The following is a 22,642-nucleotide window of genomic DNA, read 5'->3' as shown; positions in this document are numbered from 1 at the left end:
CAGGCCCAGAGTTCAAGCCCCATGACGAACAAAAAAAAAAAATAGCCATCAGAAAATTAGCAGTAAAGTTTATTTTAATCTTTTAATTGTGTGTGTGTGTGTGTGTGTGTGTGTGTGTGTGTGTGTGTGTGTTGATTGCTTATAGCTGACATCCTACCACTTGAGCTATGCCTTTACTCTGGCATTTTGGTGGTTAACTAGAGATGGTTGTCTTGAAAACTTTTCTGCTGAGGTTTTGGATTATGATTCTCTAGGTCAAAGCCTACCGAGTAGCTAGAATTACAGGTATGAATCATAGGTGTTCAGCTTAATCTCTTATTCTGACTGCTTTTCTGTCTCCTTTAACACTTTAGGGGAGAAAAAGTGGAGGCTAGTTTTGAAGATCACTTTCCAGAAAGACTCACAAAACCTTATTTTATAAACCCAAAGTAGATTTTTTTAAAAAGCAAATTCATGCAATTATTACTTTCCTTGCAATATTAGAATTATTATGTAATCTTGAAAATGACAGGCCAGGAAACTCTATTAATAAGCAATAAGGATCTTAAAATTTTGATCTGTTCTTGCTAGAAATACACTTTACCGAATATATCCTGGTTCCTTTTTTCCTTCTACTACGTCTTTGTCAACTTCCACACATACAATATCAGAATTGGGAACTTCAAACATTGGTTCTAGTAACAGCTTTTCCTAAAAAGATAAAAATAATGATTAACATGGGAAACAGATTCAATTCAAAATAAATCCCTATAGGCCACGAAAACATATTCATCAAAGAAATATTGAACCAGACTGGGTGTGGTGGCTCACGCCTGTAATCTTAGCTATTCAGGAGGCTGAGATCTGAGGATCGAGATTCAAAGCCAGCTAGTGCACTAGAGAACAAGAGACTCTTATCCCCAATTAACCACTAGAAAATGGGAAGCGTGGCTGTGGCTCAAAGTTGAAGAGCTCAAGGATAATGCCCAGGCCTAGAGTTCAAGTCCCATAACAGACAAAAACAAAAACAAGCAAACAAAAATAACCACAAGCCAAATCTCCAGGTGGCAATCATAGGGTTCCCACATAATCTAAGAAAGGGCTCTAGACTTAGCCCAAATCCCATGTAGAACTAACTGCCTCCTGTTTTCCTTCCAATGATCATTATTTTCTCTTCTCATTAATCTATTATGTTTGTGTCCCCTAAAGTTTCTTTTTGTTTTTGATTTTGTTATTTGGTGCTGAGAATTGAACTCATGTTCTAATGTATGCTAAGCACATTCTTACCACTTATCCACAAATCCTAGATACAAAATTTCTAAAGAAAAAAAAAAAAGAGGGCTGGGAGTTTGGCTTACTGGTAAGAGTGCTTGCCTAACATGCACGAAGACCCAGGTTTGATTCCTTGATACCATATACATAGAAAAAAAGCCAGAAGTGGTGCTGTGGCTCAAGTGGTAGAGCTCTAGCCTTAAGGAAAGCCCAAAGACAGTGCTCAGGCCCTGAGCTCAAGCCTGGGACTGGCAAAATAAATTGGGGCTTGGCGCAAGGGGAGGGCAGTAGCCTTGAGTTGAAGAGCTCAGGGACAGTACCCACGCCAAGTTAAAGCCCCATGACCCACAATAAATAAATAAATAAATAAAAATTTAAAAGCTTTGAGCCAATTTTCCTCATATATTTCTAAAAGAATAACAGGGTCAGGTACTGGTGGCTCATGCCTGTAATTCTAGTCTGAAGTCTGATGATCACAGTTCAAAGCCAGCCCAGGCAGGAAAGCAGGTGAGACTCTTATTTCCAATTAATCACCAAAAAAAGCCAGAAGTGGAATTGTGGCTCAAGTGATAGAGCACTAGTCTTGAGCACAAAAAGCTAAGGGACAGGGTCCAGAGCCTGAGTTCAAGCCCCAGGACCAGCACAAGACAAAATAAAATCATCAAGGAAGCTTACTTACTAGTCTCAAAACTCACACCAAGAAATACCCTACTTCTGGGGAAAGATTGATTGGAATACATTGTATACATGTGTGGAAATGTTATAATGAAATCCCTTCACCTACTGCTGAAACACCCCCCCCCCATTTAAAATTTTTATTTATTTAGCCAGTCCTGGAGTTTGAACTCAGGGCCTGAGCAATGTCCTTGGGCTCTACCACTTGAGCCACATCACAGCATCAATTCCAGCTTTTTCTATGTTTGTGGTACTGAGGAATAGAACCCGGTCTTCATTCATGCTAGGCAAGCACTCTACCACTAGGCCAAACCCCCAACCCTTGTGTTGTTTTTTTTTAAACAGTAATGCCAACTTACCATTATGGACCGAAGGCCTCGTGCACCTGTTTTTCGTTCTAGTGCCAATTTAGCTATGGCTTTCAAAGCATCCTCTGTAACATTCAGTTCACACTACAAAGAGATTGAAAAGACATTCAGATGATGCCTGATGATATTTTCCCTTAATCATACAACATTTACTAACTATAGCTACCTGTCATCATTAGTACACTTCTTAGAAATATAGTTTTGCAATTAAAACGGGGAAAAAAACCCTCACAGATTAGTAAGTTCAGAGGGCTAAAGTAAAGCGATTCAGTGATCCTTGACACACAGGTAAAGTCAGCATCTGTTTCTTGTCCAATCCTACCCTATCCTCCTGTGCAGACAGAGTACCACTCATCTGGTACAACAAAGGTAAAACATCTGATAAGCCTCTCTTAATTACTATAAATTTCCAAACAGTAGTGTTCAAATAGTAAGGTAATTATCTCTTTAGCTGTTTTAGAACCCTGCCTTCAAAGAGCACTTCTTTTCATTTATTTATTTATTTTCTATTAGTGAAGCCATGGCAGCATCAGTGTTGTGAATCATGAGTTTGTTCACAGCCTTTGAAGAGAAGCTCTGGGTTGAGGTGGACTTCTCTTGCTTATACTAACAGCCCAGTGCACGCCCGGCACCCAGCACCAGCGATGCGATTATCTAAGTAAGACTCAGAGCCACTGAAGGCTTTGAAGCAAGAAAGTAAGAATCAGCCTGTGTACACATATTTAATAATCATTTAGAACTTAATATATGCTTGATACTAAAATGTGATTCACTGTGAAGGTAAGGAAGGTAGTATTTTGGGTGGTGGTAGTCACAGACTTGAGACAGAGAAACCTATTAGGAACAAAATGCATGGGGCTGAGGTGAAAAATGATAAGATGAATAATGAGTAGTGGCAACAGAGAGAAGGAAACTGATTATTTGAAGATGCTAAGGTCATAAAACCCAAATGTGCTGTTTGGATGTGTTCACAAGGACGGGGATGTGGGAGCTAATAAAACGTCATTTAGGGGCCGGGAGTTTGGCCTAGTGGTTAAAGTGCTTGCCTAGCATGCACGGAAGACCAGGGTTCGATTCCTTGGTAGCACATACATAGGAAAAAAAAAGCCAGAAGTGGTGCTGAGGCTCAAGTGGTAGAGCTCTAGCCTTGAGAAAGTCCAAGGACATTGCTCAGGCCCTGAGCTCAAGCCCAGGACTGGCAAAACAAAAAAATAAATTAAAAAAAAAAACTTCATTTAGATGGAAAGTATCTCAATGTGCATGTAGTACGTCATAATAAAAGCATTTGTAATACCAAGGTCCAAAGGACAATCCTCTGTACTGGCCTTGGAGGGGATGACCACACACACACACACACACACACACTTGCATTTTAGCTTCCAATGATTATTTTAATTCAGAAAAGTTCCCAAATGCTTAATGTAACACAGTGTATCTTCCTGGATTTCTAGACCCACACTTAAGGAGGAATAGACTGGTATCACAGAGGAGCATATTCTATTTAATCTACGAAACTAATTTGTGTAGTAATTCAATAGCAAGAGAAAGAAACATGAAAGCTAACCTTATCCATGCTGAATAAGGCCTGGTACTGAGGAATAACAGCATTACGGGGTTCCGTTAGTATTTGTACAAGCGTTTTCTCATCTAGGCTATGCAAAGGAACCACTACAGGCAACCGTCCCACAAACTCAGGAATCATGCCAAATTCGATAAGATCTCTGGCTTCCACATGACGCAATAACCGATCTTTTTCTTCAATGTCTTGATGAGTGTTTGACTCCCCACTTCGATTAGCGAGGTCTGCAGCAGCTGCAGCCCTCCTGCCTTTTCCCAGATTAGATGGTGTTCCAAATCCAAGATACTGCCAAAGAAATGATGCACATAATAAGGATGCATACTATACGTTTAGTTAGAATGAAGTTGCATTACATGAAGTACGCACTCACGGGACCTCTGCAAGACCTCTACAAGGAAGTCTGATTATTAGTCACATTTAAAAAGCATAAAGCAGTTTAGTATGCAAGCCCTAATGGCTGGTTTTTTTTTTGGGGGGGGGGCCAGTCTTGGGCTTGATCGAGGGGCCTGGGCACTGTCTTTGGGCTTTCTTAAGGCTAGCACTTTACCACTCGAGCCACAGCACCACTTTTGGCTTTTTCTGTGTATGTGGTACTGAGGAATTGAATCTGGGTCTTCATGCATGCTAGGTAAGCACTCTACCACTGGGCCAAACTCCTGGTCCCCTAACAGCTTTTAGCAGCAAATCTAAGATCTAAATTCAGGTCTGTCTGAGATTTATTCCTATTTTTCATAAAGAAATTCTCAGTTAAATGGAATGATTTAATTTTCATTAGATCAAAACTATGCCCTGATTCTTCTTTTTTACACTGTACTAGAGATTGAACTCAGGGCATCAAGCACTGTGTTGTAAGTGCTCAACCACTTGAACCACATCGTCCAGCCAGTAAATTTTTCTCCCATATTATTGCTTCTAATTTTCTTGCTCTTCAAATTTCTAACAGCAAATCCTATTTGGAAGTATAAAGAAGCATTAGTTAGAAATTAATATGATCCCGCTTGGCTTATAAAATTTATTCTGTTACTTTTTTTTTTTTTTTTTTTTGCCAGTCCTGGGCTTGAGCTCAGGGCCTGAGCACTGTCCTTGGACTTTCTCAAGGCTAGAGCTCTACCACTTGAGCCTCAGCACCACTTCTGGCTTTTTTCTATGTATGTGGTACCGAGGAATCGAACCCGGGTCTTCATGCATGCTAGGCAAGCACTTTAACCACTAGGCCAAACTCCCGGCCCCTATTCTGTTACTTTTTGAATCTTAGGCTTGAACTAAGCCTATAGCTCCCATGCACACATGAAGAAACAATAAAATTCTTCTAATCTATTAATTTATGCAGAATCTTACCAGCAGGAAAAATATTAAAATTTTAAAAAGCTTATTTTTTTTTTGCTGTTGAGTTTCCATAAATTGTCAGAAAAAAAATCTAACCATATCTATGCTGATGCCTGATAACATGACTTAGAACTTATATTTAATATGTAATTACTACTGTTTTCTCATTTAGGCTATTCAAAGCAACTACCAGAGGAAGTGTTAACCACTATTTAACCCTTACGGTCTAGTGCAATAAAACAGTCATGAATGACTGAGCAGATTTCTAAGTAAACAACACAGGGGGTGCTGGTGGCTCATGCCTGTAATCCTAGTTAATCAGGAGGCTGAGATCTGAGGATTACGGTTCAAAGCCTGCCCGGGCACAAAAGTCAGTGAGTCTCTTATCACCAATGAACCACCAGAAAACTGAAAGTGGCGCTGTGGCTCAAGTGGTAGAGGGCTAGCCTTGAGCTAAAGAGCTCAGGAACAATGCCCAGAGTTCAAGCCCCACAACCAAAAAAAAAAAAAAAAGTAAATAACATAACTTATTTATGATATGCTAATTTAGGAAGCTATCACGTAATGTAAAAGTGTTTGTTTATAGCTATTAGATAAAACACAAAAGCCTGGAAGTATTTTAGGTTTGTTGCCACTATGCTGACATTACATTTTATTATAACTAACAAAGAAGTTAACTAACAAAGAAGAACTAGACATGTACCTACAAGATCTAAAGAAACTAAGTTCCATTCCCAGCTAAAAAATCAAGGCTTAAAGCAAGATGCTGATGGCTCATGCCTGTAATCCTAGCTACTCAGGAGGCTGAGATCTGACTGTGGCTTGAAGCCAGCCCAGACACTAAAGTCTGTGAGACTCTTATCTTCAATTAAGCACCAGAAAACCAGTGTGGCTCAAGGGGTAGAGTAGTAGACGAGAGATGAAGAACTCAGGACAACACCCAGGCCCAGAGTTCATGTCCCACAACCGCACCCCCTCCAAAAAAAAAATCCAAGTAAAAAGGGCTGGGGGCCAGGGGGAATAGTACCTAACAAGTTTAAGCCCTGAATTCAAACCCACGTACCATTAGCAAACAAATAAAGAAACATAAAGAAAAGACACTAGCCCTTTTTACAGCCCCCAAAATTTTCCTCTACTTTTAAATGGTTTATGATTTAAAATATACAGTCTTAGACTATTTACTAGGCTCCACTGAAATGTGCTGTAAGAATGAACAAGCTTATATGATAGCAACCTCAAATAATAACAGAACTTGTACTCGCCCTGGGTTCAGTTCCTCAGTACCACATAAACAGAAAAGGCTGGAAGTGGCATTGTGGCTCAAGTGGTAGAGCACTAGTCTTGAACAAAAGAAAGAAAACTCAGGGACAGTGCCCAGGCCCTGAGTTTAAGCCCCAAGACTGGCTAAAAATAAATAAATCATACATGAAGATATTTTGAAATCCTTTAATTTACAACTAGTAATAAGTTTCTGGTATGCTCTAAGAAAATATAATGACTAGCCAGGCGCTCGTGGCTCATGCCTATGTCTTATCTATTCAGGAGACTAGGATCTGAGGATGGTGAGTCAAAGCCAGCCCAAGCAGGAAAGTCCATGAGACACTTACCTCCAATAAATTACCAAAAGAAACCAGAAGTGGCCCTGCAGCTCAAGTGGTAGAGTGCTAGCCTTGAACAAAAGAAGCTCAGGGATAGTACCTTGTTCAAGCCCCAGAACCAGCCCAGAACCAGAACAAAAACAATGACTGGTAACCAACAGATGTAAGAACAGAAGATGAGTATCCATTCTCTCTAAATATTCTGAAAAAGCCCCCAGGAAAGTGTACCTTTTCATTTTTCCTTCTGCTGATAATTCTGTCTAAGCCATTAAAAGCACCAGATGCAACAAACAGGACATTTGTTGTATCAACTTGGACTGTTTCACCACGTAGCTTTCGGGAATTCTTTTCTGGAACATTGACTATTGTGCCTTCTAGTAGTTTCAATAAGCCCTAAATGAAGAACAAATCATTTGTTACTATCACTATAAAAGTGTACTAATTATCATATTTTGGATGATGGGATTCAATGAGAGGGAGATAAGAGGGAGGAGTTATAGTTAATAATATTTAACGAAAACTCCCAAATTTCTACATGAAAATCAGATGCATTTATCACATTAATAATTCACGAATTATTTGAACTGACATGAAATTGCTTGACATGACAATAGATCAAGCCTGATATTCTAACCCAGGAAACAGTCTTAGCAGTGTTTCAAAATCCTAATTCTGACATAAAGATAGAATTTTGACCAAATAAAATGGTAATCAAACATGATGTGAACATTCAAAATTTGGAAAAAAAATTGATCTTTCACATAAATTAAAATTCTACTACATTAAATTTTGGAAATATTTGTATTTTGGGATGCCTTCACAAAAAAAATTCCCAGATAATTTTTTAAGTGTGATCAAACTTTTCTGTCTGTCAAAAAAAACTGAAGCAGTATTTTCAATCTTTATTTTTATCAAAATTAGTTGCCATTAAAAGGCTAAGCTGGCCAAAAAGACCATTGTGACTTTAATTATGACTCTGCAAGGAGTGAAACACTATTTTATACCCATCTTCTAACTAAATGGGAGGTGTAAGAAATAGATATGGGTAATTCATGTCTCGTTGGAATCAGAACTTCCTTCACCAGTCTAGAAATGCTTACTGGGCCTTTGAGGAATAAAAGTAACCAAGATGTCAGTAGCTGGTGGCTGTAACACCAGCTACTCACTCAGGAAGCTGAAATCCAGAGGATCACAGTTCAAGGCCAATACAAGCAGAAAAAAAATCAGTGAGACTGCATCGCCAAAATAACCAACAGCAAGTTGGAGGCATGACTCAGTGGTAAGGTGCCAGCCAGGCAAACAAGCCAGGAGTTCAAACCCCAGTACTGGCAAACAAACAAAAACCCCCAAAGATTAAATTTTACTTTTTCTGTTCCTTAAAATATTTTTAATTTCCTAAGAAAGGAAATTTACTATTTAAAATCATTAACAATCTTCTTTTAGGTTTTGAGCTATTTAAAACAATAGGTGAAGTTTTGGGCTAGGGGAAATAAAGCATAATCTAGGTGAATGTGAAACCAAACGTACGAGGTCTGATGTATTCCCTTCCTTTTAGTGGGCTTGAACAAAACATTCAACTGCTTACTTGCTGAACGCCTTCTCCACCTACATCCCGTAACTGATGAATGCCTGGCACACTGCCAATCTTATCTACTTCATCCAGAAAGACAATTCCTATAATTTAAGGAGGATTCTATTTATAATATGAAAAAGGTAAAACACAGGACAGTCTCAGCTTTAAAACACTAGACAGCTACAGAACAAAGTTATTCAGTTTTTCATACTTAACATATGCAATGGCTTGATATTTTAAAAAAACTACTATCTCTGTCATGATTTTGTGCATCTAGTTTGGAATTTACTCTACTCCATTTCATTTGAGTATGACAACAATTTTTTTTTTGGGGGGGAGGCGGGGGTCATAGGGCTTGATCTGCGGCTTGGGCGCTGTTCCTGAGCTCTTCAGCTCAAGGCTACCACCCTACCCTTTGAGCCACAGCCCCACTTCCTGTGTTCCAGTAGTAAAATTGGAGATAAGAGTCTCATGTTCTTTATTGCCCAGGCTGGCTCTGAACCAAGATCCTCAGATCTCAGCCTCCTGAGTAGCTAGGATTATAGGCGTGAGCCACCGCAGCAGGCCTGACAACAATTTTTTTTCTTTTTTTTTTGCCAGTCTTGGGGCTTGAGCTCAGGGCCTGAGCACTGTCCTTAGACTTTCTCAAAGTCAGAGCTCTACCACTCAAGCCTCAGCACCACTTCTGGCTTTTTTCTACGTACGTGGTGCATAGAGGAATCGAACCTGGGTCTTGGTGCATGCTAGGCAAGCACTCTACCACTGGGCCAAACTCCCAACCCGACAACAAAAATCTTTGACAATAGTTATCTACCCTTGTAATGTACCCCTGTTTTTTATTATGGGAAGCTGAGGTAGGAGGTAGGAGGTATATATACAGTTCGGACACTAATAAAACTTTAGCTCATTCTTTCCCAGACATGTTCTTATCATAAAGTAATTTGGATAGAAATTTGGTGAGCTCTTCATATAAGTAAGCACAGAGGACAGAGAAGAGAAATGCAGCATCTAAACTCATCCATTCTGAAATCTCTTGATTAACCAGTCACCACCTTTCCCCAAACCCAACATTAGGAGTCTACAGGGGAGTCAGAACAAGCAAAGCAACAGCAGTACAAAGGACTTATTATAATGGAACAGGAACTTGGTGTTTTCACTCTGGCAGTAGCCATCTCAGTCACAAGACAAAACAGACTTGTGGCCCTCAGTTGGTACACTAAAAAAATATGTGACAGACATTTTTATGTAACTACGTACTATCAGCCCTTGACAAAAAATAATTATTTCTGTCCCAATAAAGTAAATCTCGGGACAAGCTGCACTTAAGGTGTACCTTGTTGTGCCTTTTCCACATTATAGTTGGCATCTTGGAGCAGTTTGGCAATCACAGATTCAATATCTTCACCTACATATCCAGCCTGAGTCAAAGTTGTACAGTCACAGATGGCAAAAGGAACATCAAGGCATTTAGCCAGAGTTTGTGCCAGCAGGGTCTTACCTGTACAAACAATAATTAAAAGTATATCAATACATAATATTTTTACAAAAATGAAGACAAGTGAGTACTAGGTAAGCCAGATGTATCTTCAATTACTGGTTCAGAGCTAACTGTACCTTATTTATTTTACAACTGTTGCTAAGAATTTAGGGACTAGTAGAGTCAATACATTGCCAGTATGGTGCTGAAGGGAAAAGGTCTCAAATTTACCCTTAAGTTAAACAGGAAACACTGATAATATATCTAATCTGAGACTATCAGTCCTAGATATTTTTTACCTCTTTAGGACTCACAACTCAACATTTACAAGGTATGGGTTACAGAATCATCAGAATCATTTATTGTTTTTTTTTTTTAATGAGTAGTAAAATTCCCAGAAAGCTATTTACCTGACCCAGTTGGTCCAAGCAGCAAAATATTACTTTTTTCAAGTTTTATGTCATCATGAGAAGAATCCAATACTTCACCTCCTCGTTTTTCCTGAGGTATCTGTTGGTTTACTTGTTGCTGCATGGAGGCTCCTAAAGCATTACCATGAGGACTGATTCCAGCAATCTGAAGCAATTCTGAAAGAGTGCCAAAAACATTACACACTAATTGTACCCCATAAAATCCTACACCCAACAACAAACACCTAGAGAGAAAAATTTAAATCTTTCAATATTTCTTACCTAAAAAGAAAAGCATAAGATTATCTAGTGACAAATGTACAACATATGATTATAATACAAAGTTCAGCACTAGCGGTGAAAGCTCTAGCTGTCTTTTATCTCCAACAGAGCAAATCATGTAATCTTTCTGGTTCTATTTCCTAACAGATAAAATAGTAACGCCACCAGTTCAAACACAGAGCTAGAACTGGAAGACTACTGATGTGAAGGTATTTTGAAAGATAAAAGTATATTACTTGTCTTCAGTATAAATAAGAGGTGAGAAAAGGGAAACAATGACCTTAGGGAACTTGTGTTCTAGTCCAGCACTGTTACTTCCTGGGTATGGGACCACAGAAAGTCACTTAACTTTCTTTGAACTGTTTCCTCGTCTACAATGACAATACTGAGATACATGTCCTTTCTAGTCTCTTCCCCACCTAAAAATTATTCTGTGAGTATACCATGAAAAAGGATAGTAAGTCTTACTATTCCTAGTCCAATCTGAATCTCAACTGGATCGTTCTAGTTCTTCTAATACAGACACAATGTCTCACTAGATGGGATTGAACCTGCTGGTAAATTATCAGTTTATCCACTGGGTCCTTAAGAAAATGAGTATCTTTGCCTTATTGGCTGATTTTAAGATTATCCAGCTTGCCCCAGTCCCAGAAATCTGTCCATGGGGCACTGTCTGAGCTTCCTGTTCTTGAGAGAGTGGGGCTAGTGGCTCTTGATTTCCCACACTCTCTAACTTAAGATCTCCTGAGGACTTTAAGAAGCAAGAGAGAGGCCTTTCTCAGGGAATGGCAGGAAAGATTTACAAGTGATATTCTGGCTGGTAACCCCCCTGGTAGCTACTGAATTGTTTTCATATACATCAACCTCCTTCTCTTTCTAAAGTACAACCCTTAGCTTACTCAGCTGGGGAAGTAAGTGCCAAAATAACCTCAGTAAGATCAGAATAAAAGGTAATTTCTTAAAAATAGATTATCCTGTTTGGCCAGATGCTGGTGGCTCATACCTATAATCCTAGATACTAAGGAGGCTGAGACTTGAGAATGGCAAATTGAGGCCAATCTGAGCCAAATATGAGATTTTTATTTTTATTTTTTGCCAGTTCTGGGGTTTGAACTCAGGACCTAAGCATTGTCCTTTGGCTTTCTCAAGGCTAGAGCTCTACCACTTGAGCCACAGCACCACTTCTGGCTTTTTTTCCCCCCTATGTATGTGGTATCGAGGAATTGAACCTGGGTCTTTGTGCATGCCAGGCAAGCACTCAACCACCAGGCCTAAACTCCTGCCACACACACACACCCTTTTTAATATCTTGCTTTAATACCCAGGTTAGATTCAGATCCTCATATTTCCAACTTGCTATTTACACTTCTTGTATAGCTGAGATGACAGGTACACCCATGTCGAGTTTTTATTGGTTGAGATGAAGTCCTATAATCTTTTTGCCTGGGCTAGCCTGACATCATGATTCTCCTAATCACCACCACTCAAGTAGGATGATAGGCATGAGTCACTGTACCCAGCTACATTTTCTTAAATACAGTGTCATGTTGGAAGTGCTAAACCAGTTATATTAGCATGATTCACACACTTGTAGCACACTTTAAACAATATATACTACTTGATTCAAAGGCAAACATAAAAGTTTCAAATAAGCCAAATGCTGGTGGCTCATGCCTGTAATCCTAGCTATTCAGGAGGTTGATAGCTGAGCATCACAGCTTGAAATCAGTTCAGGCAGAAAAGCTGGCTCTCATCTCCAATAAACTATTTAGAAAAAGCCAGAAGTGATACTATGGCTCAAGTTGTAAAGTACTAGCCTTGAGCACAAAGAGGCACAGGGACAGCACTAGGCCCTTTAAGTTACAAGCCCCAGGACTGCCAAAAAAAAAAAAAAAATCATCTCCGAAGGAATGGTTATAAGACATCAGAATGGTCACTGTCCTTGGTATATTCCATACACACCATCTCCTTCAGACCATCTGATGCTTACAGGAACAATTAGGAACTGGAAACAGTGAATTCAAGCTTACTCATAATTTGCAATACTATGTACGTTTCATAAACAGTTTTTCTTTAAAGGCATGTTTCTGCAAACAGTTGCTCAAAGATAATTTGCCTTCACTAGTGTTAATTTCCAGTCATTTAAAGAAGGTCAGCTCTTAAAATTTTTTAAAAATATGTGTGTGGCATGTCTGTATATACAGATATTATATACATATATATATAATATAATATAATAGCAAACTACATCCTTAAAAATGTAGTTTTTATGGGGCCGGGAGTTTGGCCTAGTGGTAGAGTGCTTTGCCTAGTATGCTCGAAGACCCAGGTTCAATTCCTCAGTACCACATACATAGAAAAAAAGCCAGAAGTGGTGGTGAGGTTCAAGTGGTAGAGCTCTAGCCTTGAGAAAGTTCAAGAACAGTGCTCAGGCCCTGAGCTGAAGCCCAGGACTGGCAAAAAAAAAAAAAAATGCAGTTTCTATCAATATGCATGCATTAAGAAAGGGAAACTATAGCAATTAATATTTCTCTAAAATATGCTTTAAAGGTATTACAATAGGACCAGGAGTTTGGCCTAGTGGTAGAGTTCTTGCTTAGCATGCACAAAGACCCGGGTTCAATTCCTTGGTACCTCATACATAAAAGAAGCTGGAAGTGGTGTTGTGGCTCAAGTGGTAGAGCTTGAGAACACCTAAGGACAGTGCTCAGACCCTGAGTTCAAGCTGCAGGACTGGCAAAACAAACAAACAAAAAGCCAGAAATAGAGCTGTGGCTCAAGTGGTAGAGCACTAGCCTTGAGCAAAAAAGCTCAGAGACAGGACCCACGTCCAGAGTGTAAACTGCAGGAGTAGTACAAACAAACCTGCCCCCCCCAAAAAAAACCTCCAAATAACTAAAGTAACCCAACCAGACAAGTTAGTTATGAAAAGATTACCCTCCAAGTATGTAAAGGCATGTATGATAAAACACTCTTAGACAGTACACATCTTTCTTGGTCATATGCAAGCAGTATTCCATTACACCTAACAAAAGCCAATCTCCAAAGGAATGGAGGTCACAGAGGACTCAATTTGTATGGAGGTCACTTACTTGTAAATCTGTACTCATCTTCTCGTCTTCTTATTTCTAATTCTAAGAAAGAAAATGAAAATGGCAATATGAAAATATTACTTGTTTGTTTAGTTTGGAGAAACAATGACTATCTCATTTCCTACCAACTACCAAATATATTTAAGAGAATGTGTTCATTGTTTTCAGCTCTTCACATTATATAAGTTATTTATACACTGCATCCTTTCAATACTAAACAAAGTAAAACCAGGCTTAATGACAGCTGTCCAGTTGCTAGTATTTACAGGGATCAGATAAAACATTATTATCTATTTTAAGAAAAGAATGCAATAATTTAAGACTCTAGTGAGAGTTAAAATCCTTCATACTATAAATATAATAAAACATTTGTACTTCCAGCACTTATAACAACTGAAACATTAACCCAGTGGCTGAAGCAACAAGGAAAATTTTGCTCCTAGACTAGACAGTGCTATGTGGACTTCATACAAATGAAGGTTCCAAGTCTCCACTAGTTATGACTTATGTTTTCTAAAAATAAAGTAACTGATACCACCACATAACTATTTTGCAGTTAAATTCAACCTGTGATCATTGAAATCAGTTACACATATACTAGTTTTAAAGATAATCAAAAGGTATTATTCATAAGTTGATAATTTTAAGTATTTAGCAGAACTCCCTCAAACTGTGCATTAATGACGAAAAAGAACCTAACATGATGATTTAAATCAGAATTAGTGCTCTCTGGACAACAGAATAAAAACGCAAGATTTATATTTTATTCTATTCATAGTACTTTTAAATGATCATTTATTAATATAACCTGCTTTACAGTAAGCTGAGATTACACAGTACACTGTATATTAAAATCTAAAATTAATAGGAATTGCACTTAGAATCACTTACAAATTTGCCCTTAACCTGGCACTCTGTAGCTGGGGCCCAAAGAAGAAAGAGTACTGGATATGCTGTATTAACAGTTATCATCTCCACATATCTCTGACTTAGGCAAATGAAATTCTGTATCCTGAACCCAAAAGAGAAGAACTCAGAGTTGTACAGAGCATTGCAATGATCTGTTCATGATGAACTAGTTGCGGTGAAGTCGACGGTTCAATGGAAACAACGCAATCTCTACCCCAGTCACCTGCAAACTTTTTGTCTGTTTTTGAAATGCTAGAGATGAAGGGTCATGGCTTCGTGCACACGAGGCAAGCGCTCTACCACTACACCCCACTCAAAACATTTTACCCAGACTCTTCCAAAGAAACACATCTGACTTTGTAATTCCAAATTTTAAGAAATAAGACTTACCTTATCTACAAGTTTAGGTACTTTGGTATTTTCTATTCACATCTATTTTTTTAAATTAATGTTACTGGCAATGATTTTATGATCCACTAGAAGAATGTAAAAGCATTTTGAAAAATGCTCTGCTGGGCTAAGAAACATTTCAAGATGATATCAAGGAGTTACAAATCAAGATGGTTCCTAAGCACATAATCTATTTCGGTCAATTATCAAACAATACTAACCTCTGGGTGTTAATGATGTGTGCTTCTCTGTCTCTGCTTGCTGTCTCAGATTAGCTGGGATATTATTATATATTCTTTTATAATGATTATACACAGCAACTGAAAGTACTTTCTTAGCAAAGGACTGGCCAACAACATATTTGTCGAGGTAGTTATAAATCTGAAAAATGATTAGGGATGAACAATTTACTATAAGCCATTGTAAGACCATATACACTATTTACCAAGGATATTTGCTTTAGGTTTTAAATCTGAACAGCCTTATGAAAGTGAAATGCTAAGGGCATGATACATTACACAGCTAGGATTACAGGCAAGATTTTCTGGCACCTACCAAGTTGTTATATATTTCATATAGTTTCTGAAATCTTATTCATTGCTCATAAATTATACTTAGAAATTACTAAACCTGCCATAGGTTGAGATACAGACAAACACGTTCATGTAAACCCAACGAGAGAAGAACATAGAGGCAGGAGCTGGGAGTAAGAAATAATGAAAGTATGCTGACAAGCTGAGCCCTGGTGACTCATGCCTATAAGCCTAGCTACTCAGGAGGCTGAGGTCTAAGGATTGAAGTTTAAAGCCAGTCCGGGCAGTAAAATCCTTGAGATTCTTTTTTTTTTGCCAGTCCTGGGCTTGGGCTCAGGGCCTGAGCACTGTCCCTGGATTTTCTCAAGGTTAGAACTCTCCCACTTGAGCCTCAGCACCACTTCTGGCTTCTTGCTACGTATGTGGTACCGAGGAATCAAACCCGGGCCTTTGTGTATGCTACGCAAGCACTCTACCACTAGGCCAAACTCCCAGCCCTCCTTGAGATTCTTATCTCTAACATACCACCAGAAAAGTAGAAAGGTGGTTGAGAGACAGCACCCAGGCCCTGGGTTCAAGCCCCATGACTGACGACAACAAAAGTATGCTAAGACATGCCAGGCCAGAATACAAGGCCAAGAGATAAGGGCCTTGATTCTCATAAAACATACACTATGGATCAAGAAGCAAGTGCTAGTGTGCACTCTGTTCACACTGTTAACACAGAGATTGCTTTACTATAAAAGAGACAAATTTAGGCTGGGGGAGGAAAATGGGGACAAAAACATGAGGAGGGGTATCAATGTTGGAGAAATAATGCACCTACTATCTGACAAATGTAACTGTAACCCCTTTATACATTATCCCAAAAATAAAAAATAAAATTTAAATTAAAAAATTTAAAAATAATTTAAAGGAAACAAATTTAAAAGGGATAACTGCAAGGCCAGGAGTTTGGCCTAGTGATAGAGTGCTTGCCTAGCATGCATAAAGACCCAGGTTCGATTTCTCAGTAACACATACATAGAAAAAATCTGGAAGTGGTGTTATGGCTCAAGTGGTAGAGCCCTAGCCTTGAGAAAGCCCAAGGCAGTGCATAGGCCCTGAGTTCAAGCCCCAGGATTGGCAAAAAAAAAAAGGAGGGGGGGGAATAACTGCAGACTGATGTTATTTAGAGCCCCAAACTAACAAAATAAGCCCATAGCTAGATTTTGGTACAAGTATTGGTCCTATTTTAAGTTTAGTTGGTACTACTCATTTTAATTATCCTCTAATTATATTTCATTGATATTAAATTTAGTAAGCATGACAAAGACACAAGCAACAGGTTCTATACCTAAATCCAAGTATCAAGCAGCAGTAACAATTAAGCAAGATAAAGAGTCTCTATAGTACTCAAATACTACTATTAGGATTCATGATAAACTGAGAAGCAAGAAATGTTTTCAAGAAAAAATGTTTATTAGACCTATACCTTCTTGGGGGGAGGGGGTGGTTTCTGTTGGAATGCCAATTTTACAGCTTCTGCTGCTGATTCAGGTTCTTTAACTATGCTTTTCTTTGAATCGGCTTCAGACAGCACAACGAAAAAGTGATGGCATTTTTCACACTTTACAAAACGGGTGGATGCTGAAATGAAAAAGAAAGGAGAGGTCAGCAGAGGGGAAAAAAGGGGGAGAAAAATTCCAGGAGTGCTAGTCCTAACAACTCACGGCTGGGCAGGAAGTACAGCTCAGTGATAGGGTACTCGTTTGCCCACCATGCTAGAGGCCTCGGCATCATAAAAATGATGAATACATACAAAGTCTGCCTGTAAATGAAGTTTCACACTGACAACGTTTAGACTGCAGGTCTCTCCTCCACAGATCAAAACTAGCCTCGCTTACACACCTAACAGTGCTCAGTATTCTCTCTCCTGTTCGCTTCTACTGGGTTCCTGTCGTTTGGTAATGACTTTTCATCAAGCCAAAGACAAGGCAGTATTTGAACCTCCCATTCAATAGGGAGAATTTTAAAATGAAATATTTGAATGAATTGTGAAAAAGTAAGAACAAGTAAATTAATGTATCTACGTTTTTTTTTTTGGCCAGTCCTGGGGCTTGAACTCAGGGCCTGGGCACTGTCCTTAGACACTTCTTTTGCTCACCGCTAGCTGGCACTCTGCCACTTGAGCCACAGCACCACTTCTTCATGCATGCTAGGCAAGCACTCTACCACTAGGCTACCCTCCCGGCCCCCATTTAACATTTAATTATGAAAAATTTCAAGCATTCCTAAAAGGTGAACGAGGTCAATCTATTTTAATTTCTAAAAATATAAAAAGATACAGTAACCTATCAGCTTTATAATAGCTTATTACACTAAACTAAACAGATTTTGTTGTTCCTTCCTCTCTCTTTTAAACATGGCCATGGAATGAAGATATACTCTTAGCTTTTTCAGCGCCTAACTCTACACATGGTAAAGTAGGACCTCAGAAAGCAACAGAACTGTTATGACAAGGTAGTACACTGCTGATGCAGTTATTTGTAATCTAAATGGACAGGCAAGCCAGGCACTGGTGGCTCACACCTGTAATCCTAGCTACTCAGAAGGCTGAGAGCTGAGGATCGTGCCTCAGATCTGGCTCAAAGCCAGCCCAAGCAATAAAGTCAATGAGACTCTTACCTCAACCATCAGACAACTGGAAGGTGCACTGTGGCTCCAAGTGGTAAACCACCAGCCTTGAGGGAAAGAGCACAGGGACAGCGTCCAGGCTGACCACTCCCCACCCTCGCCAGAAACTAAACTAAACTACACCAAAACTAAAACAAATAGACAAGTGAAACTACACAGGAAAGAAATATTTTAAAGACTAAAGGAAGAGGGCTGGGAGTTTGGCCTAGTGGTAGAGCGCTCCCCCAGTATGCACAAAGATCTGGGTTCAATTCCTTGGTACCACTCACATAGAAAAGCTGGAAATGGTGCTGTGGCTCAAGTGGTAGAGCACTAGCCTTGAGAAAGTGCAAGGACAGTGCTCAGGCCCTGAGCCCCAAGCCCCAGGACTGGCCAAACAAAAGGAAGTTTTCCCATTTGGGAAAGTTATAAATATCTACCATAGTTTATTAACAAGTAAGGTAGAAAATCTATCTCCAGAAAATATTCTAAATGAAAAACAGAACTAATTCCCCATTAATAAACTAATCCAGTCAGTTAATTATTCTTAAACCCAAGGACAAGCTGGAATGGTGGCTCACGCCTGTAACCCTTGCTACTCAGGAGGCTGAGATCTGAGGATCAAGGTTCAAAGCCAGCCCCACAGTAAAGACCATAAGACTCATCTCAAACTAATCTCTAGAAAATGGCTATTGGGGCTTGGCTTAAGGGTGGGGTGGTAGCCTTGAGCTGAAGAGCTCAGGGACAGTGCCCTGGCTGAGGTTCAAGCCCCATGACCCACCAAAAAAAAAAAAAACAAAAAAACCCCCACAAGGCCAATGAAGATAAATGCTTTACAACTCTAGCAGCAAATAAGGGGGCCCATTCACATTTTCTATTTACTGATCAATTACAATGTTTATAAAAAAGATCAAGACATTCTAAGTACTGCAATTTAACAGAGATCAATGTAAGTCTAAATATCACCATTTCCTACTAATAGAAATGCAGTGAGTACCTTTAGTTTTTGATGAAGCACCAGTTTATAACTGTTGCTAATGGTAAACAAGTACAAGGATTAAAGGGCAGAGAAGACTGATCGAGTTCAGGCTGTGTGACAGGGAAATCTGGCCTAAGAACACAAGATCAAAATATTTCTCTAAGGAAATTAGGTCAAAGGGAAAAGAGACTAAACACCAACACATCTCATCTCTACCTACTGTTTATGAGCTGCTTAAATTTGACTTGAGGGGCCAAGAGTTGGCCTAGCAGTAGAGTGCCTAGCATGTATAAAGCCCTGGGTTCAATTCCTCAGTACCACATATACAGAAAAAGCCAAAAGTAGTACTGTGGCTCAAGTAGTAGAGTGCTAGCTTTGAGCACATAGACTCAGGGACAGTGCCCACACCAGGAGTTCAAGCTCCAAAATAGGCAAGAAAAAAAAAAGAAAGAGAGAGAGAGAAAAAAGACAAAAACATTGACTTGAATACTTTACTTGACACAAGCTTACAGTGAAGATTGTTCAATGTATTCCCAAGGTCATAGGCTCAATTATATTTATCAAAATGCTCTTTGGAGACTTTGATTAGTGGTTTTGACAAAACTGGGGTAGGTCAGGTGAGTGTGTGGCCAGCTTGTGAGACTTGCCATAAGCCACCAAGGGGGAAAAGACACCGAAATACACAGGACACAGCAGAGGGCTGAAGGCTCAGGCCTGTAATCCTAGGTAGTCAGGAGGCTGAGATCTGAGGATTGTGGGTTGTGGATCAAAGCCAGCCTAGGCAGAAAAGTCCCTGAGATGCTTATTTCCAATTAACCACAAAAAAACTAGAAATGGAACTGTGGCTCAAAGTGGTAGAGCACTAGACTGAAGCAAAAAGAGCACTGAGCTCACGCCCCAGGACTGGGAAAAAACAAATGCAAAAAAAAGGACAAATATCTAATTTTGTTAAATTACTTGGAAATATTTTTTACTTTAAATGATTACTTTATTCCTTAAAATAAAATACTGACCCCAGGGGCCTGGATTGTGGCCTAGTGGTAGAGTGCTTATCTAGCATGCATGAGGGCCTGGGTTCAATTCCTTGGGACCACATACACAGAAAAGGCCAGAAATGGTGCTGTGGCTCAGGTACCACCTGAGCTCTATCCTTGAGAAAGCTCACAGACAGTGCCTAGGCCCTGAGTTCAAGCCCCAGGACTGAAACAAACAAACAAATAATAAAAAAAATAGAAGTAAAATACTGACCCCACTAAACAAAGTTGTGTGATATGGTAAAGAAAAAGACTAGCTGGAGGCCGGGAGTTTGGCCTAGTGGTAAAGTGCTTGCTTAGCACTCTGGGTTTGATTCCTCGGTGCCACATACATAGAAAATGCCAGAAGTGGTGCTGTGGCTCAAGTGGTAGAGCTCTAGCCTTGAGAAAGTCCAAGGACAGTGCTCAGGCCCTGAGTTTAAGCCTCAGGACTGGGAGGGAGGGAAGAAGGGAGGGAGGGAGGGAGGGAGGGAGGGAGGAAGGAAGGAAGGAAGGAAGGAAGGAAGGGAGGAAGGGAGGAAGGGAGGAAGGGAGGAAGGGAGGAAGGGAGGAAGGGAGGAAGGGAGGAAGGGAGGAAGGGAGGAAGGGAGGAAGGGAGGAAGGAAGGAAGGAAGGAAGGAGCCAGAGCAGGCGGGGTGGCTCATGCCTGTAATCCTAGCTACTCAGGAGGCTGAGATCTGAGGATCAAGGTTCAAAGCCAGCCTAGGCACAAAAGGACCTGAGACTTTTATGTCCAATTAACCTCTACAAAACAGGAAGTGAGGCTTGGCTCAAGGATAGGGTGGTAGCCTTGAGCTGAAGAGCTCAGGGACAGCATCCAGGCCTAGAGTTCAAGCTCCATGACCCACACACACAAAAAAAAAACAACACAAAAAAAAACAAAACCAGACTAGCTGGGCGCAGTAGCTATGCCTGTAATCGGAGCTACACAGGAAACTGAATGATGATAGTGGTATAAGGAATCATACCTGGTCTTTGTGCATGCTAGGCAAGTGCTCCACCACTAGGCCTGGTTCAAAGCCAGGCCAGGGACCTTGATCCTCAGATCTCAGTCTTCTGAGTAGTTAGGATTACAGGCGTGAGACATCACACCTGGCTTACTCCGTTGGTATTTTAAAAATAAGGAAATAGGGGCCGGGAGTTTGGCCTAGTGGTAGAATGCTTGCCTAGCATGCATGAAGACCTGGGTTCGATTCCTTGGTGCCATATACATAGAAAAATGCCAGAAGTGGTGCTGAGGCTCAAGTAGTAGAGCTCTAGCCTTGAGAAAGCCCAAGGACAGTGCTCAGGCCCTGAGCTCAAGGCCTACGACTGACCAAAATAAAAAAATAAAATATATATATGGAAATATAAACTCTTAGCCAGGTGCTACCTACCCAGGAAGCTCAGACCTGAGGATTGAGGTTCAAAGCCAGCCAGGGTAGAAAAGTCCCATTAGACTCTTTATCTTTAGTTAATCACTCAAAAACCAGAAGTGGAACTGTGGCTCAAAAGTGGTAGAGTACTTGCCTTGAGCAAAAGCTCAGGGACAGTGCCCAGGCCCTGAGTTCAAGCCTCATGACCAACAAAAAAATGAAAATGAAAATAAACTAAGTTTTCTTTCTCCTACAACCTCGTGATTATACACATGAAAAAGATCACAAAATCCAAATCTGAAATAAACTCAGAAACAAAATAACAAGAAAATGTTTTTTTCTTAAATTCTCTCTTATAATGTATATAAAAACACCACTGGAGTAGGCAAATTTTTTATCTGTTGAACATTTATAGAACTATCTAGACTCAGAATAAAGATGACTGTTTCATATAACTGATTATTTCTATATCTCTAATGAGATACAGAAAAGGTAAGATAAAGAAGATACTTACACACAAAGGTCTCTACGTGTGTGCACAAGTCACCACATTTAGGACAGCGCAGCTGGTTTCCTCCTTTCCCAGAATTCCCAGAGCCTGATTTTTTACTGCCTCCCTCACTCACTGATTTCTAAGGAGCAGGAAGGAGAAAAAGATAGCATATCAATTATTAGTTACAGGCAACCCGTTTATATACAACTTAAAAGTAAACCATGTGGTTTAGTATTCAAATTTTACAAATTCCAGATGGAATTAGAAGTATGATTTACAATTGTGTTATCAGGATGTCAAATGGCCTATTTATCATAAACGTCAAATAAATTCTAGCCTACATGTTTTCATCTGAAATTCCTTTTTTTTTTTTTTTTTTTTTTTTTTGCCAGTCCTGGGCTTGAGCTCAGGGCCTGAGCACTGTCCTTGGACTTTCTCAAGGCTAGAGCTCTACCGCATGAGCCTCAGCACTACTTCTGGCTTTTTTCTATGTATGTGGTACCAAGGAATCAAACCCGGGTCTTCATGCATGCTAGGCAAGCACTTTAACCACTAGGCCAAACTCCCGGCCTTGTTTTTGTTTTTTTTGGGGGGGTGGGTGGGTCAAGAGGCTTGAACTCAACCTGGGCGCTGTCCCTAAGCTCTTCAGCTCACGCTACCACC

At 39.8% G+C, this 22,642-nt stretch overlaps 1 protein-coding gene across 1 annotated transcript in view; it reads right to left on the bottom strand.

Moving 5' to 3' along the window:
• The window catches only part of Clpx (caseinolytic mitochondrial matrix peptidase chaperone subunit X), a 39,619-nt gene that overhangs the window by 2,850 nt on the left and 14,127 nt on the right, over positions 1-22,642 (bottom strand). Inside the window, exons 3-13 of the mRNA XM_090358183.1 lie at positions 22,001-22,118; positions 16,938-17,092; positions 15,152-15,311; positions 13,632-13,673; positions 10,258-10,434; positions 9,704-9,868; positions 8,383-8,471; positions 7,026-7,190; positions 3,859-4,158; positions 2,286-2,378; positions 584-690 (exon numbers count right to left, since the gene is read on the bottom strand). Of these exons, the coding sequence (XP_090214309.1) occupies positions 584-690; positions 2,286-2,378; positions 3,859-4,158; positions 7,026-7,190; positions 8,383-8,471; positions 9,704-9,868; positions 10,258-10,434; positions 13,632-13,673; positions 15,152-15,311; positions 16,938-17,092; positions 22,001-22,118 (1,571 nt within the window). The remainder of the gene's footprint in view (positions 1-583; positions 691-2,285; positions 2,379-3,858; positions 4,159-7,025; positions 7,191-8,382; positions 8,472-9,703; positions 9,869-10,257; positions 10,435-13,631; positions 13,674-15,151; positions 15,312-16,937; positions 17,093-22,000; positions 22,119-22,642) is intronic.

This window comes from Megascapheus bottae, chromosome 25 (assembly GCF_031878675.1).
Source record: "Megascapheus bottae isolate mThoBot1 chromosome 25, mThoBot2.hap1, whole genome shotgun sequence".
Taxonomy (NCBI): domain Eukaryota; kingdom Metazoa; phylum Chordata; class Mammalia; order Rodentia; family Geomyidae; genus Megascapheus; species Megascapheus bottae.
This window is presented reverse-complemented; position numbering and strand designations above follow the sequence as displayed.